This window comes from Mauremys reevesii, linkage group 2 (genome assembly GCF_016161935.1).
Source record: "Mauremys reevesii isolate NIE-2019 linkage group 2, ASM1616193v1, whole genome shotgun sequence".
Lineage (NCBI taxonomy): Eukaryota > Metazoa > Chordata > Testudines > Geoemydidae > Mauremys > Mauremys reevesii.
In genome coordinates this window covers 77,952,363-77,971,251 of record NC_052624.1, presented here as the reverse complement: position 1 = coordinate 77,971,251, position 18,889 = coordinate 77,952,363, and the positions used below count along the sequence as shown (strand labels likewise).

Sequence of the window (18,889 nt, the reverse complement as noted above, 5' to 3'; positions counted from 1 at the left end):
ACTTTCAAATTTGCAAAGGAATGTATGGGGTGGGGCTGAAGGTTGGTCACCTGAGGGCAGGGCAGTAGAGTTCAAACTGATAACCAGAGAAGCGAGAACAGGCATTGTGGGACGAAGGCCAAATGCAGTGTTGTAATCACCACGGTGTCTACAGGAGTGCCATGAATTTTAATTTGAATGCACATCTGAAAATTTATACCAGAAATACATTGTTACTTGTTATTCTTTATTCACATGTTAAAAAAAAAAGTTACACTCATCCAATCAGGGAGCAGAAACATCATCATATGACTTATGTTGGCCAGCTAACATAATGAATAGAAAATAAGTGTCCAGTTAGCAAAAAGCCCATAGGGTCGCTGTAGCACAGGGGCTGCTTACTGCCCCCCTGGGCAACCCCTTGCAACCAGAGATCATTCTGCAGCACCCTGGCTCTGTTATCCCCTTTTCAGGGCCCCTTAGAACTCATAGTTCAGAAGTGGTTCCAAGAATCCCCCCCAAGACATCCCTTTTATTGAGTCCTCTGACACATACTGGCCGTGTAGGCCCCAGGCAGTTCAAGGTCTCTCCAGATTAACACACAAAACACAAACTCACACAGTCTTCATCCCAGCTGGCCTTTGCAGTCTCTCCCTGCTTGTTCAGGGTCTCTCCCACACCTCATTGCCTAGAGACCTTCCTCCAACTTCAGCGTTTTCCCTACTGACTCAGGGCCTTTACAGGAGCCTTCTCAATCAGTCCATGCAGGTCTCTCCCACCTCCCTGAAGCTTCCTGCTCTTTTTATCCTACCAGCTCCTGATACAACCCAGGTGTGGTTCATCCCGCAATCAGGGCTGTCTTAGTCCCAGACTATCCAGCACATGGGGCCAACCACCCTGTTCCAATGGCAGAGGCTATTCAGTGAACATTTAGGAGTGTGTGCCAGAAATCTGGATTTATTTGCAAACAGTTTCAAACACTAAAAAAGGATCAGATTTGACTATTTATTTGCAACAAATCTCAACTAGCTGCACAGACCAGCAACCTAGAAAGTGCAGCTAAAGTACTGATTTTTAACAAGGGACAGAGAAGGACATTAGGAAAAGTAGAAATTGTGGGGCCTGATTCTTCACTGACTTCCACATTACACGCTCCGGTACACAAGCATGAAGTGGGCATAAAACACCACTAAACTGGATTTCCTCACTAGTAGGAGTAGCATTTTAGAGTCTCTTTGCAAAGATTCAAGTGACTACTCTGGGGTGCAAAGATCTCTGTGATCCCTCCTATCGCCTGTGGGCAAATAGACAGGAGCATGGACAGGTAAATGAGGATGAATCTAACTAGTTGATCATTAAAATGTGTGTATTTATACAGCACAGGGGTTTGGAAGTGTAGGCTGTATAGGACTAGAGCAGTGGTGGGCAACCTGCGGCCTGTTAGGGTAATCCGCTGGTGAGCCACAAGACAGTTTCTATACATTGACTGTCCGCAGCTCCCAGTGACCACAGTTCACCATTCCCGTCCAATGGGAGCTGTGGGAAGCCGCAGGCTGCAGGGACATCAAGGGTCAGTCCTAGGACCAATCCTATTCAACTTATTCATAAATGATCTAGAGAAAGGGGTAAAAAGTGAGGTGGCAAAGTTTGCAGATGATACTAAACCACTCAAGATAGTTAAGACCAAAAAAAGACTGTGAAGAACTTCAAAAAGATCTCACAAAATGAAGTGATTGGGCAACAAAATTGCAAATTAAATTTAATGTGGATAAATGTAAACTAATACACATTGGGAAAAATAACTCCAACTATACATACAATATGATGGGGGCTAATTTAGCTACAACAAATCAGGAAAAAGATCTTGGAGTCATTGTGGATAGTTCTCTGAAAACATCCACGCAGTGTGAAGCGGTGGTCAAAAAAGCAAACAGAATGTTAGGAATCATTAAAAAAAGGGATAGAGAATAAGAGAGAATATCTTATTGCCCTTATATAAATCCATGGTACGCCCACATCTTGAATACTGCGTACATGTGTGTTCTCCTCATCTCCAAAAAGATATAGTGGCATTAGAAAAGGTTCAGAGAAGGGCAGCTAAAATGATTAGGGGTTTGGAATGAGTACCATCTGAGGAGAGATTAAAGAGGCTAGGACTTTTCCACTTGGAAAAGAGGAGACTAAGGGGGGATATGATAGAGGTATATAAAATCATGAGTGGTGTGGCCAAAGTGAATAAGGAAAATTTATTTACTTGTTCCCTAATATAAGTGTAAGCAGAGTCAGGATGAGCCCTACCCTGACATCTGGTGGTACATTATGAGGAGTGGGCAAAGGAATTTTAGGAATGTGCATTTGCATTGGTAAACCCACTCCACTTAGCATAACACACAGCAGCATGGGAAGGTTATTTTCACACTGTGGAATCCCCAATTTCTTTGTTATTGGGGCAGGAAGGAAAAAAAAGGGGCTGTTACCTTAATTATGTGAATGAGGAACTATGAGACTGCTTTATGACAGAAATGACTCAACCTACATTAAATAGTACTTGCCAGACAAGGGACAGGGGTTCCAAAACCCAGTGAAGGGAGAGAGGCTGGGGACTGGTGTGTGTACCTGATGGTATGGGCCCCTTTTGAGGGCCTGGAACACCAATTGCACTTCCTCCTCTCTCCACTGTTAAAGAGCAGAGCTAATTTTGAATCCTTTAGGAGACCATCTAGAGGCTGCTGACCTGAATTCACGTTGGGCCATGTGGCAGTGGGGCTCTCCTACTACAAGTTGAAATCACTAGGAGCTGAAATCACTAAAAGAGCTAAGCTTACTAAGCTAAGATCACTGAGTGCTGTGTTAAGTGGTGGGAGAGCCTGAAGATCTATCACCAAGCAGCTGGCAGAGCGGAGCAGTCTGCAGCACGTTGGAGCAGCCCATGGAACAGTGAGCAGTGTGGAGCGGTTTGCGGGGACGGCTGACGTGGTTCACGGGTCTGCTGGAGGAGCGGCACAGCTGGTGGAGTGGAGCCAGTCGTGGTGAAGGCTGCAGCAGAACTCCACGGAGAAGCGGGGCAGTCGGCCCTGGCCCACGTAAGGTGTCCCTAGCACCCTGTGTGTGCCCCCCCCCATTTCCACCCAGGCTGGGGGGGGGTAAAACTCTGCAGATAAACTTTTGAACTCTGGGGTGGCACTGACCGGAGACTGAGACTTTTGGGTTGTTGGACTTTGGGGTGATTGGACTTAAGACCCTAAGGACAGTGCCAAATGTACTTGGAGGGGGGTTTTGCTTATGGTTTGTGTATAGTCCTGTTTGTGGTGTCTCTCCAACGTGATGCCACATTGTTTCCCTCCTTTATTAAAAGGATTTTGCTACACTCAGACTTCGTGCTTGCGAGTGGGGAAGTATTGCCTCCTAGAGGCGCCGGGGGTGGTAGGTACTGTCCCAGGTCACTGGGTGGGGGCTCGAGCCGGTTTTGCATTGTGCTATTGAAACGGAACCCCTGGATACTGAACCTGGCCTTTGTTGCTGCCAACTCAGAGGGGCAGAAGGGTTACATTTTGGGGGGCTCGTCCGGGATCCCTGGGTCAGTACCCCTCGCAAGCACCTGTTGAGTGTTCCACTGTATTGGGAAACAATTGTTTTTATATTTTGAGGCAATTACTGTTTATATAATGGCTAATATGTCGGATTTGTTGGGCCCCAGTCCTGCAGCCCCTAGCTCAGGGGCGGCAGCCTCAGCCAATGATTGGGCACAAGCACTGGGGCATATATTGGAAAAGATTGTGTTGGCCTATGCTACGTCAAACTCTTGTCGTAAGTTAAGGTTATTTGCTGGGGAAGAGGAGTTTGAACCCTGGTTGGAGCATACCACTGAAATGCTGTGGGCGTGGGCCGTACCTGATGTAGAAAAGCGAAGATGTCTAATAGAGAGCCTTAGTGGCCCAGCATTAGATGTACTTCGCACCCTGAAGCTCATTGACCCTAAGGTCAGTGTGAAGGACTGCCTAGAGGCCCTTGATAATACCTTTGGGAGCGTAGAGAGCCCTGAAGACAGTTACTGTAAATTCCTTGATTCCCGACAGGAAAGGGGTGAGAAAATTTCAGCCTATATACAGAGGCTGGAGAGACTGCTTCAGAGAGCTGTTATGAGGGGAGCAGTGACTGCTGAGCAGATGGATCAGACCAGACTGGCTCAAGTTGTAAGAGGGACTCGGTATCAGAACCCGATCCTACTTCATCTCCGACTAAGAGAACGGCAGGATCATCCCCCAAGTTACTCCCAGCTGATAAAGGAGGTCAGGGAAGAGGAAGAAAGGCAGGCTGCCAGCGAGTGTTGGGAAGCCCAAACATTGGAACCAGCCAGCACAACGCCACTGCAAATGGCCAGTGTACTGATGGTGAGCACTACAGAGGAACTTGCCCAACAAATGCAGGTCCTGACAGAACGGATAGCTGAGCTGCAAAGCACCGTTGACCGAGCTAAGATTTCCAGGAATAAGGAGCCTCAGACTGTGACAATGGAGAAGTCAGTATCTAGAGCCAATGTCCCACCCCGGCGAAGGGGGAAAGGGCAATTCTTTTGCTATCGGTGTGGCCAGGATGGGCACAGTGCTACTAACTGCCATAAGGAAGAGAACCCCTCCTTAGTGTATGAAAAGCTGAGGAGCAGTTGGGAGAGACCCAGTAGCGGCCGGAAGGTCTGGGGACAGAGACCACCTAGACCTACAGGATTTGAAGATTCCCCCAAAAGAGACCGTCCAGCTGGGATCCCTGCAGGACTGATAGGGCCGCGAGCAGAGGTCATGGTGAGGATTGAAGGGGTGGAGTGTAAAGCCGTGCTTGACACTGGATCTCAAGTGACTATTATATTTCAGTCATTCTACCAACAGATGCTTAGGCACCTGCCTATACAGCCACTGACTGGCACTGGTCTGTGTGGCCTCAGCATGGATGAATACCCCTACCAACGGTATGTCATAGTGCACCTGGAATTCCCAGAGGAGGTTGCTGGGGTAACGGAAGAGGTAGACACAGCTGCCTTAATATGCCCTGACCCTAAAGGGACCTCTGATGTGTCTGTGCTGATAGGGACCAACTCCAGTCTCTTTAAGGTGCTCGCGGATTACTGCAGACGACGGGCTGGGGACCAGTACCTGAGTACCCTGATGATCCATACGCTTTGTGCTGAAGCCTATAGGAAGATTGAGAGTGCTAAAACGGAGACATCTGAGCTACCGATTGGGGCACTGAAGTACATGGGCACAACCCCCTTAGTAGTGCCCGCAAGGACAGAGCAAGAGGTGCTTGTCATGAGTACCAGGCTGAAAGGCAGTAAAGGGACATTAGCAATGATAGAGCAGCCAGTTGAAGGAGAGCTCCCGGAAGGAGTGCTGGTCCCCAGTGGAGTCATAACCCTACCTGCTGAAGCCCAGGAAAAGGTGACTATACTGATTGCTAATGAAACAAGTCGAGATGTTGTTGTGAAGCAAGGACAAAAGATAGCAGACCTCTTCGAGCCTGAATCAATTGTGAAACCCCAGTGCGAGACTCAAGTTCCGACAATAGACCCAGCAAAGTTTGACTTTGGAGATTCACCATTGTCGGAGGAGTGGAAAGATCGTCTGAGGAGGAAACTTTGTGAAAGACCCAAGGTGTTCTCACTGCATGAGTGGGATGTGGGATGTGCAAAAGGAGTAGAGCACAACATCAGACTTCATGACTCCCGACCTTTCCGAGAGAGATCTAGGAGGCTTGCTCTCTCCGAGATGGAAGATGTGCGACAACATCTTCAAGAGCTGGCTGCAAATGGCATCATTACAGAGTCCCGCAGCTCATACGCCTCACCCATTGTGGTGGTCCGTAAAAAGAATGGGAAAATCCGGATGTGTATTGACTACTGCACCCTGAACCGCCGTACAGTGGTTGATCAGTACACAATGCCTCGAGTCCAAGATGCTTTAGACTGTTTACTGGGAAGCCAGTGGTTCTCTGTGTTGGATCTTCGGAGTGGTTACTACCAGATCCTCTGGGTGAAGAAGATAAGGAGAAGACAGCCTTCATCTGCCCATTAGGGTTTTATCAGTTCGAACGCATGCCCCAAGGGATTTCTGGAGCACCTGCCACATTTCAACGTCTTATGGAGAAAGTTGTGGGAGACATGAATTTACTGCAAGTGTTAGTTTATTTGGATGACCTGATTGTGTTTGGAAGAACTTTGGAAGAGCATGAAGAAAGACTTCTTAAAGTGCTTGATAGGTTGGAGGATTATGGTTTGAAGCTTTCAATTGACAAATGCCAGTTCTGCAGGACCTCAGTGAAGTATGTGGGCCACATCGTGTCCCAAGAGGGTGTGAGTACTGATCCTGATAAAATAGAAGCACTCACTACATGGCCACGTCCAAGCAACTACAGAGAACTCAAGACTTTCCTTGGGTTTAGTGGCTACTACCGCAGATTTGTAAAAAACTATGCTACAATTGTAAAACCCCTCAATGATCTTACCAGGGGATATCAGTCCAGCAAGAACAAATCTAAGACCAGGAATAAAAGGCCTTCCGTGCAGAGACACTATGGCCCCTTCGAACCCTTTGGGCCACGGTGGAATGAGAGATGTGAAAAGGCTTTTCGAGAAATCATTACTTGCCTAACTCATGCCCCTGTCCTAGTCTTTGCTGACCCAAGCAAACCATTTATCCTGCATACAGATGCCAGTTTGGAGGGTCTGGGAGCAGTACTGTACCAGGAGGCGGAAGGCACGCGTAAACCTGTAGCCTTTGCCAGCCGAGGACTGTCTGATAGTGAAACACGCTATCCCACCCACAAGCTGGAGTTCTTGGCCTTGAAATGGGCCATCACTGAGAAATTTCGAGACTACTTGTATGGTGCTCAGTTCCAGGTGTGGACAGACAACAACCCACTGACTTATGTGTTAACAAGTGCTAAACTGGATGCTACAGGGCAAAGATGGGTGGCCGCTTTGGCTAGCTATGACTTCAGCATTCAATACCGATCAGGGAGAAGCAATGTAGATGCAGATGCATTGTCCAGGCGTCCACAAGCACCAGGAGTTGCTGTGATACCCACGGATGGAGTGAGAGCTATTTGCAGTGTGAGTCGCCGAGAGCCAGAGGCCCATGAGAGCCTTCATGGATGCGTTGCTGAAGCTTTGGGACTGCCCCCTGAATGCGTGCCTTCTGCTTCAGTGAACTATATTGCTTTGGACCAATCTCCCTTGCCCATGCTCAATGCAGCTGACTGGCAGGAAGCCCAGCTGCAAGATATTGACATTCGTGATACGCTACTTGCCAAAAGGGAGGGGCGAGGCCCAGCTGCGGTTGTCCCACCTACCCCAGAGGGCAAACTACTATTGAGAGAATGGACCAAGCTAAAACTGATTCAGGGAGTGCTACACCGTGTGACCACAGACCCTCTACAAAGGCAACGGAACCAACTAGTGCTGCCAAAAGAGTACAGAGGCCTGGCCATGAGGGCCCTGCATGATGACTTTGGACATTTAGGGATGGAGAGGACCCTGGAACTTATCCGAAGTAGGTTCTATTGGCCCTGGATGGCTGAGGATGTTCGCAGGAAATGTGAGACCTGCGCTCGATGTGTTCAAAGGAAAACTCTGCCCACGAGGGCTGCATATCTGAAGAACATTACCAGCAACAAACCTCTGGAGCTGGTTTGCATTGATTTCTTGTCTTTAGAAGTGGACAAGAGGAATATTGGGAACATTCTGGTCGTGACCGACCATTATACGCGATATGCGCAGGCATATCCCACACGTGATCAGAAGGCCACCACTGTCGCTCGGGTACTTTGGGAAAAATATTTCTCAGTTTATGGATTCCCAGCCCGGATACACTCGGATCAAGGACGACACTTTGAGAGTCACCTTCTGAAGGAGGTGCTGAGGATAGCAGGAATTAAAAAGTCGAGGACAACGCCTTATCACCCGCAGGGTGACCCTCAGCCAGAGAGGTTCAACCGAACCTTGTTAGATATGTTAGGGACTTTGCGGCCAGAGCAGAAGGCAACCTGGAGCCAACATGTTGCATTTCTGGTGCACGCCTACAACGCCACCAAGAATGATGCTACGGGAGTCACCCCATATCTCTTGATGTTTGGGCGAGAACCAAGATTACCCATAGACCTGTGCTTTGGTGTATCAGAGGATGGCGATAGCTATGAAACCCATCAGCAATATGTATCCCGAGTACGAGAAAAGCTGCGGGATGCTTACCACTTAGCTGCATCTGCAGCTCAGAAGAATGCAGATCGTAACAAACATCGATATGATGCTAGAGTACGTCCGCAAGAGCTCCAGCCAGGGGACAGAGTCCTGCTGCGAAATTTGGGTATTGCTGGCAAACACAAGATAGCTGACAGATGGAAGGCAATACCTTACTTGGTGATGGAAAAGCTAGGAGACCTGCCGGTCTACAAGATCAAACCTGAAGAGGGTCCAGGGCAGACAAAGACCGTGCATAGAAACCTTTTGCTCCCGGTGGGGGAATTGGTAGGCAGCCCTTATGAGATGGGCCACAACAGGGCAATTGGGCAGAACGAAGGTGCTGTACCAAAGCCACTTCCCAACGTGGACAGCCAGCCTCCTGCAGCTAACCTACCCCTACTCAGCACATCTGAGAGTGAGTCTGAGGAGGAAGACACAACCATGGTGTATCCTAGGATGAAGACAAGATTGCACTCTCGATCAGCTGAATCAAAAGAGACTACCTCCTCTTCCGCCCTAAACCCTATGGCAGAAGTATTTAGGCCCATTTCTGACACTCCTGAGCCACTGGTGGAACCCCCATGTAATGACTTACACAGATTATTGGACAGTGGCGACATACAGATGGAAGATGTCCCAAGCACCTTCGATCCTCCACGGTTAGAACTAGAAATGCAGGGGCCTATGCCAGTATCCGAGGGGAACTCACAGGAAACCTCCCCATCCGTCACTCAAGAGGATGTCCCCCCTACCACAGCAACAGAGTTTCTTCATAGGCGAGACAGAGTAATAAGACCAGTGAAACGGCTAACTTACGATGCACCTGGGGTGATTAGTGAGGAGCCAATACCTTTAGCACACAGGTTTGTGAAAGCTAAAGTGGGCTATCTGAGGCCCTTTGGAGGGGACCAGTAAGTTGGTATAGTAGGGTATGTGATTTGTCGGGACGACAAATTCTCGGCTGGGGGGAGGATGTAAGCAGAGTCAGGATGAGCCCTACCCTGACATCTGGTGGTACATTATGAGGAGTGGGCAAAGGAATTTTAGGAATGTGCATTTGCATTGGTAAACCCACTCCACTTAGCATAACACACAGCAGCATGGGAAGGTTATTTTCACACTGTGGAATCCCCAATTTCTTTGTTATTGGGGCAGGAAGGAAAAAAAGGGGCTGTTACCTTAATTATGTGAATGAGGAACTATGAGACTGCTTTATGACAGAAATGACTCAACCTACATTAAATAGTACTTGCCAGACAAGGGACAGGGGTTCCAAAACCCAGTGAAGGGAGAGAGGCTGGGGACTGGTGTGTGTACCTGATGGTATGGGCCCCTTTGAGGGCCTGGAACACCAATTGCACTTCCTCCTCTCTCCACTGTTAAAGAGCAGAGCTAATTTTGAATCCTTTAGGAGACCATCTAGAGGCTGCTGACCTGAATTCACGTTGGGCCATGTGGCAGTGGGGCTCTCCTACTACAAGTTGAAATCACTAGGAGCTGAAATCACTAAAAGAGCTAAGCTTACTAAGCTAAGATCACTGAGTGCTGTGTTAAGTGGTGGGAGAGCCTGAAGATCTATCACCAAGCAGCTGGCAGAGCGGAGCAGTCTGCAGCACGTTGGAGCAGCCCATGGAACAGTGAGCAGTGTGGAGTGGTTTGTGGGGGACGGCTGACGTGGTTCACGGGTCTGCTGGAGGAGCGGCACAGCTGGTGGAGTGGAGCCAGTCGTGGTGAAGGCTGCAGCAGAACGCCACGGAGAAGCGGGGCAGTCGGCCCTGGCCCACGTAAGGTGTCCCTAGCACCCTGTGTGTGCCCCCCCCCCCCATTTCCACCCAGGATGGGGGGGGTAAAACTCTGCAGATAAACTTTTGAACTCTGGGGTGGCACTGACCGGAGACTGAGACTTTTGGGTTGTTGGACTTTGGGGTGATTGGACTTAAGACCCTAAGGACAGTGCCAAATGTACTTGGAGGGGGGGTTTTGCTTATGGTTTGTGTATAGTCCTGTTTGTGGTGTCTCTCCAACGTGATGCCACATTGTTTCCCTCCTTTATTAAAAGGATTTTGCTACACTCAGACTTCATGCTTGCGAGTGGGGAAGTATTGCCTCCTAGAGGCGCCCGGGGGGGTGGTAGGTAATTGTCCCAGGTCACTGGGTGGGGGCTCGAGCCGGTTTTGCATTGTGTTATTGAAACGGAACCCCTGGATACTGAACCCGGCCCTTGTTGCTGCCAACTCAGAGGGGCAGAAGGGTTACATAAGAACTAGGGGCCACCAAATGAAGTTAACGGGCAGCAGGTTTAAAACAAATAAAAGGAAGTTCTTCTTCATGCAGCGCACAGTCAACTTGTAGAACTCCTTGCCTGAGGAGGTTGTGAAGGCTAGGACTATAACAGGGTTTAAAAGAGAACCTCCATGAATTTATCCAGTTAAGTCCATTAATGGCTATTAGCCAGGATGGGTAAGAAATGGTGTCCCTAGCCTCTGTTTGTCAGAGAGTGGAGATGGACAGCAGGAGAGAGATCACTTGATCATTGCCTGTTAGGTTCACTCCCTCTGGGGCACCTGGCATTGGCCACTGTCGGTAGACAGGATACTGGGCTAGATGGACCTTGGGTCTGACCCGGTACGGCCGTTCTTATGTTCATCTGCATCACAGTTATTATGAACTTTTATTTATACAAATGGGCATTTTTAAAAAAAATATCCTAAGGTTAATTACTTAAATGAGCTTAAGGATCAAAGAAATTTTCAAGAGCACATAAAGAACACAAGTGCCAATGGCTCCCAACTGCAACTGCTGATGGAGGAGTACAGCCTGGTCAAAGCATTCCAGTTTCTTGACTTATGGAAGTTCAATATATCCAAGATTGTGTTGGTTGTAAATATAGCTTATCTATTTTGTGTTGAGTTTGTGTTTGTTCTCACAGTAAGGGTTAATGGGGAACTGGAATTATTATTTTCTGCATAAATGAGAATTTTAAGAGTGAAATCTCTCAACTGAAAAAGTCTGTGTAAAACCTCAAATTCCAACAGTTAGGAAACTTATCTAAAACAGTATAAAATAAGTATAAAATATCCACTTTAGCAATTTAAAGCTATGAAGTAGGAAGAAAGTATAGAATTTGCAATGTGTAAATAAAATATATGATTCAATTTAAAAGATTAAATTGAAATATTCAAATTTAGATTAGTTTAAAAAAAATTATGGTAGGTCTTCACCTTGTGAACAAATCACTTATTTTTTGCCACCAATTACATCTTTCTATGTTCTTGCTACTGTCAGTGCTACTACGGGACAGCGTCAGAGCAGCTGCACTCCCACACCTGAGAAAGAGGACAAAGGGCAAAGGCATACAGGGAAAAGGAAGCAAGTGATACTCTTCTCCAGATTGGAGACGATTTATTTTCTTTATTCTCAAGCTCTAGGACCAGGCTTTAGTGAAAGAAAAGGAGAGAGCAGCTCAGTGCTCTGACAATGGCTGTGAGGGCAGAGAAAGTGCCAGCCCAAAGAGGAGGTGAAGAGTAAAATATCCGGCGAGGCAAAGGAAAATAAATTCCTTTCTTCAATGGGAAAGTAAAAAGGAGGCTCCTCTGAGTCAATGACTTGCAGGCTAAAAATCAGAATAGTTGTAGCAAGGGGATCCAGATACCCTAGAAGCAAAGGGAAGAAGCACAGGGGTGGGGGTAGGGGAAAACCTTGGCATACAAGCCAAAGGAAAGTGATGGTAAAGGATCAGAAGCTCTGTTTTCAAGGCAGTGGAGGTTAGCAGGCCAGATTCTGCCTTCTGCCAAGATCTGCTCAGTACAAGAAAGGAGGAGTGGCCACCAGGGAGCTTGTTACAACTTCTCAGCATGGAGCTGTCCCAGCATGCTTTGACTTTGCCCAAAGGTGAATTTCTATTGGCTGGACATAGCGAGAAGCCTACAGTCAACTTGATGGCATTCCTGTCCGTTTGGATGAAATACAATAACATTTTAACCGGCATCTGCTGAGAAGGCAGCTTCAACCAAGTCTGTTATTACTTGTCTCTCAGACAAAGAAAAAAAGAATGGTGAGGGGAGAAGAGGAAGCTGGGAGGAGGAGGGGACACACAGAGCCCCTGCCATGAGGATTGGGTTGCAGTGAATCCCTGAAATAGAGGGGGATGGGAGAGGAGCAACGAGCTTGACCTACGGAAGCGACAAAGTGTGCAGCCCCCTAGTTCATTTTGAAAGTAGGAGCAAAACAGGTGCAGTAATTTGTGTGTTACAGGAGTATGTAAACAGAGCATTTTCCCTGCATGTTCCAATCAGTAATTTTGGGCCAGAGTAATTTATAAATGCTGTAGCTAGAAAATTCAAACCTGGCTTTTACTAGTCCTCAGTGATGGTCAAAAACAATACAAGTTCAAAGAAAAATACCTCTAGAGGTGGGACAGAGGCAAGAAGTCAGGATTGAAATCTGAATTTCCCCCTTATTCATTTATACTTACTTGTAGGAATATCAGGTTTACATAGGTCACCAACTAGTCTTTTTTCAATAATCTTCAGCTCTTTGAAATCATTAACAGTGTACTTCCTCTCCGGGATGCCAGCTATTTGCATGAGCTGCGAGTGATCAATTTTCCCAACTCCTATAGCATATGTATGAACACCTTCCTTTCTCAGATCTTCTGCTGGTGCAGCAACATCATCATGCGACTTCCCATCAGTGACTACCAGCAAAACCAGTTGGACATTTCTTGTTACTCTTCTGGTGCGTGCTGGTGCAAAGAATTCCTTCACCTGCTTAAGTGCATTTCCAATTAAAGTGCTAGTTCCTGTCATCTGCTTAATGTTCTGAATTTGAATGCTCAGTTCTGATTTGCTCTGGAAAGCACCCAGGCTGAATTCTCTTTTATACCTGTCACTGTACTGGGCAATGCCAATTTGAACATTTTGATCATAACCAATCTGATCTAGTAGATCTTTCAAAAAATCCTTCATCCTGGTGAAGTCAGTTTGGTCTATACTACTGGAACCATCAATCAAGAAAACAAGGTCTGCTTGAATTTCACACTCTGAAATGGAAAAAAAAGAGGAAAATTAGCTTATTATTTATATAGTGCTCATAATGTGCTGGGCTCTTCACAGACAAATAAAAGACAGGATCCCTGCCCTCAAAGAGTTTTCAGTCTAAACAGAGACAAGACAAAACAAGTGCAGACAAACACAAAGGAAATGGGGAAGCTGAGAGCAGGACAAGGCTTATAAGTACAAGACTGATTGCTCTGGTGGTTCTGCACACATCCTGTATATTTGTATTACATGGAAATAATCATAATCTTATTTGGGTTTTTTTAAAGCTCACTTTATTTTTAAGCTCAGAGAATGCGCACAAGGGAGAGGGGAAGAGGAGGAGGAAAGCTCAGAAGGAAAAAGGAAAGAGGGATGGAGGCTGGCTGATATCCTATAGCAGGATGAATGTGGTAGTTGAAGGGCAGGTCTACACTATGGGGGAAAATTGATATAAGATACGCAACTTCAGCTACGTGAATAACGTCGCTGAAGTCGAAGTATCTGATATCGAATTACCTACCGTCCTCACGGCGCGGGATCGATGTCCGTGGCTCCCCACGTCGACTCCGCTACCGCCGTTCGCGTTGGTGGAGTTACGGAGTCGACATGAGCGCGTTCGGGGATCGATATATCGCGTCTAGATGAGACGCGATATATCGATCCCCGAGAAATCGATTGCTACCCGCCGATACAGCGGGTAGTGAAGACGTACCCGAAGAGAGATAGAAGGAGATTAGGACAAACAGCAAATCAGTTGGGCAATCAGCAAGTGTAAAGGCAGATCAGAGTTTGTATTTTAGACAAAAATTCTGATAACATGAGGACCCTGATTGGGGGTGAGTGAAGGAACTCCCCACCTGTTCCCTGCTCTGCTGCTGGAGGAATGAGAAAAGTTTCTGGAGCTGGAGCTTTAAGATCACTCCAAAGCTCTTCCTGCAGTTTTTCTACGTGGTCAGGGAGATGTCGCTATGAGCCTATATTCCCAGGCATCTCCTGGTTGGATCCTGCATGGGATGGGGATTTTTGTTCCTCGCTGGTGGGAGCAGAGCTCCATGGGGTGAGGTTTTTGAGACTGAAGTAACAGTGGGCTATTACAGGCTCACACAGAACCTGTGGGGAGGAGCAGAGATTCAGGCGAAGGACATTGCTGAATACAGGGAAGCTTGGAGGAGGTTCCAGAAGCAGAAACCCTCCAAAGTATTTGTAAAGGGACAGTCGTATAGGCATACATAAAACAGGGCATGTGGGGCAATGCAGGGGCAGCCTAATTCTCACAATGGGGAAAGCAGTCTGTGCAACAGCTGGATGCTAGCATGGAAGGACACCGCCCCCCACCCAATAAGCCAGTGAACTGCAGACCTTACACATTTCCAGCAGGTGTTCTGCAATTGTCCTCATAACAGAATGGACTAGAAGAACCTCAACTACTAGGCTTCAGGAGCCCTAACCCTTTACTGGGCTTTCCCCTTATGGCCAAGTTAACAATTGCCATTGTTGTAACTGACAAAAGCCTTGTCTACACTGGTGGTGGTATATAGGATCTGTGTAGCTACCCACCACGGTGGAAGGCTCTCATGGAGGATAAAGGCTCGGGCAATAGGGAGCTGCCAGAGCCTTTCCGCTTTGCTTGATGCTTGCTGAAGCCTTTCCTCACAAGCGGGACACTATACTGATAAAAATAGCATAGACGGGGAGGCACGACTTGGGCATGGAGTGAGTGTAGGATATATGCCCTAAGGTTCTGGCATGTCTTTATTTACCTAAGCAGAGCCTCTCTGCCTCATGCTCTTTGTACCTGTGGTAGAGGGGCATGCAGTGTATGTACTCTGCACCCCACTGTCAGTGTAGATCTAGCCTAAGGTGTTGTAATAAGAGTATACATAACCTTCCTCCCAGCCGTACTCAACTATTCATTCACACAGGCATGCCTGCTAGTGCTTCCTGGGAGGAAGACCTAGCCCCTATAGTGCTTGCCTCTGAGGTGCAGTACAGCTGTCACGCTACTGATGATCTAAAGAAGTTTGGTGGACAATAGCACTCCAGTAGCCCCAGGAGGGGAGGTTGATTACAGTCCACTCTGACCCAAGGCACTGGTCAAATAATACAAACAGCAATTTGTAAATATTCTTGTGAATAAATACATTCACACTGATGGTATCCATGGAATCATGTTATTCAAGATTTGAAAGTATTCTGACAGCTTCCAGACAAGTGAGAAAACTGTGGGAGGCACAGGAGTGCCATGAATATTAATTTGAATGCTCATCTGAAAATTTATACCAGAAATACATTGTTACTTTTTTTTTAAATGCGAATAAAGAACATGTTATACTCATCCAATCAGGGAGCAGAAACATCATCATGTGATGTATGTTGGCCAGCTAACACAATGAATAGAAAATAAGTGACCAGTTAGCAAAAAGCCCATAGGGTCACTGTAGCACAGGGGCTGCTTACTGCCCCCCTGGGCAACCCCTTGCAGCCAGAGATCATTCCACAGCACCCTGGCTCTGTTATCCCCTTTTCAGGGCCCCTTAGAACTCATAGTTCAGAAGTGGTTCCAAGAATCCCCCCCAAGACATCCCATTTATTGAGTCCTCTGACACATACTGGCCCTGTAGGCCCCAGGCAGTTCAAGGTCTTTCCAGATTAACACACAAAACACAACCTCACACAGTCTTCATCCCAGCTGGCCTTTGCAGTCTCTCCCTGCTTGTTCAGGATCTCTCCCAGGCCTCATTGCCTAGAGACCTTCCTCCAACTGCAGCTTTTTTCCCTACTGACTCAGGGCCTTTACAGGGGCCTTCTCAATCAGTCCATGCAGCCTGTAAACCTGATTACAACTTTCTGTCCCACCCCCCTGAGGCTTCCTGCTCTTTTTTATCCTGCCAGCTCCTGATTCAACCCAGGTGTGGTTCATCCTGCAATCAGGGCTGGCTGAGCCCCAGGCTATCCAGCACATGGAGCCAACCACCCTGTTCCAATGGCAGAGGCTATTCAGTGAACATTTAGGAGTATGTGCCAGTAAACAGGATTTATTTGCAAACAGTTCCGAACGCTAAAAAGGACCAAATTTGACAATTTATTTGTAACAAATCTCAACTAGCTGCACAGACCAGCAACCTAGAAAGTGCAGCTAAAGTACTGGTTTTTAACAAGGGACAGAGAAGGGCATTAGGAAAAGTAGAAATTATGAGGCCTGATTCTCCACTGACTTCCACATTACACATTCTGTGGGCATAGAATGCTACTAAACTGGATTTCCTCACTAGTAGGAGTAGCATTTTACAGTCTCTTTGCAAAGATGCAAGTGACTCCTTTGGAGTGCAAAGCTCTCTATGATCCCTCCTATAGCATGTGGGCAAATAGACAGGAGCATGGACCGGCAAATGAGGATCAATCTGACTAGTTGGTCACTCAAATGTGTGTTTTTATACAGCACAGGGGTTTGGAAAGTGTAGACCTATGCATAACTGTATGGGACTAGAGCAGTGGTGGACAAGCTGCAGCCCGTCAGGGTTATCCGCTGGTGGGCCACGAGACAGTTTGTTTACACTGACCATCCACAGCTCCCAGTAACCGCGGTTCATCATTCCCAGCCAATGGGAGCTGCGAGAAGCTGCAGGCCACAGGGATGTGCAGGCCACCACTTCCTGCAGCTGCCATTGGCCAGGAATGGCGAACTGCAGCCTCTGGGAGCTGCAGGCAGCTTTGCTTGTGGATGGTCAATGTAAACACACAGTCTCACGGCCCGCCAGCGGAGTACCCTGAGAGACTGCAAGTTGCCCATCACTGGACTAGAGGACGCCACTGTGCAGTTTGCATGGTGTAAGTTTCCTCATAGTTGCCCCTGCATTTTGATTGCCACTTGCAATAGTCCCCATCTGCCTGTTCTCACCTATTTCCTCAGCAGAGCTCATCAACCAGGCCAAATCATGTGGTGCTTTTGTGATGTAGATAAATGCCCATCCCCACAACAACTAGTCGAATCAAAGTGAAACCTGAACTCGGGCCTTTTAAAGTGAAAAGTTAGTGCCCTAATTTTACCTTTATGAAACTTTTGAACCTGCACAGACTAACAATAATATCAACCATTTAAGCAATGAAAATCCTCAGTTGTAGGATCAAGTAAGTTTAAGCTTTAAGAAACTTCCCTTTTTGCCTATAGCTTGGCTTGCTAAAGAGAAAAGAATACCACAAGAAGCTAGATATACAAATTAAGCCATACACGTTACTTTGAGATTTTAGAGATGTGTCTCCCCATCTTTGCCAATTTTTAAATAAAATTATGAGGAAAGTTTAAACTGTATAGAATAGTAAAACAAACACTTACCTGGTTTTGAATCATCATATATTTTTTCTGATATTGCTACAGCTCTGTTTGTGAGTCCTTCAAAAGTATCCACATAGTAATATTTGTCTTTTGATCCAGCCATGGCCAAAAGCTGATCAGGTTTTGCTCCTTCTATCCCAACTGCATAGATAATAATTCCATTGTCTCTTAATCTCTTGGCTGTGTCACCAAGCTGTGCTACATCATTGGACTCACCATCTGTTATCACTATAAGAATCTGTGGAACTCCCTTGCTTTTGCGGCCGCCATGCTCCTGAGCAAACAGAGCTTCCGAATAGCCAATCGCCTTGGCTGTATACGTTGAACCTCCTAAAGTTGCATCATTCTGGATAGCCTTAACAATCTCGGATTTTGTTATGTAGTTATTAAGGTAGAAAAACGTTTCCGGTTCATCAGAATATTTTACAGCTCCAAACTGAACTCTATCTGGACCAACATCAGATCTGTTCACCAAGGCAATCATGAAGTCTTTCATGGTCTGATATTCTGAGGAATCTATGCTCCCAGATCCATCTATCACAAACACAACATCTAATCTTTCTTGCCTTTTGAATTCTGTAGAAGAACAAATGACAAAAAAACAAAAAACCCAAACAGGTAAGTAAGTACAGATTCTTACTGAATCTTTCTTACTAGTTCTCTTGTATTCAAGCAAAGCTTGTGAATTTGGATCACTTTTTGGAGGCAATAACACAATTCAACATCCTATGTTAGGGGAAATCCATCAGTCTGTAACAGAAGAGCCTAACCACTAATCCTAAAATAACTGATAGTCTCAACTTTATCTAAAATCCAGATGGACAGGGGGAAGAAATGAATAGTCACACAACAGAATGGGATCAGGCTAGATGATTAGAATGGCCTCTTCCAGCCTTAAAAATCTATGCATCTGTATTCTAATAGAATACAAGCACCAATTGAAAGCTTTTGTTTTCCCCCAAAACATATTTTAAGATTTTCATTTTTTGAGTTAAGTCAAATTTCTGGGACCCTTGTTCTACAGAGTCACCATACACAGTTTTATTTACTGTTTACTAATGGAAATGAGCCAAATTCTGCTGCCATTTACATCTATGCAACCACACTGAAATGCATGGAGACCCACCAGGCAGCAGTGATAGCAGAATTTATTTTGTGCTTTTGATCTATTGCAATTTTTTCTTCTTTGTGTAAGAAAGATGTTCAATTTGGAGACTGAAGCCCTGCCATCCCTGCACAGCCCGCAAGGCCCTCCGTTGCAGTGACCAAAAAGGGCTGAATGGGTCTTTTGTGAAACCTATTAAAACT

At 46.5% G+C, this 18,889-nt stretch overlaps 1 protein-coding gene across 1 annotated transcript in view; it reads right to left on the bottom strand.

The window, feature by feature from the left end:
* The window catches only part of LOC120397257 (collagen alpha-6(VI) chain-like), a 75,592-nt gene continuing 56,703 nt past the window's right edge, over positions 1-18,889 (bottom strand). Inside the window, 3 exon segments of the mRNA XM_039522963.1 lie at positions 1-185; positions 12,684-13,250; positions 17,582-18,157. Of these exon segments, the coding sequence (XP_039378897.1) occupies positions 169-185; positions 12,684-13,250; positions 17,582-18,157 (1,160 nt within the window). The 3' untranslated portion in view covers positions 1-168.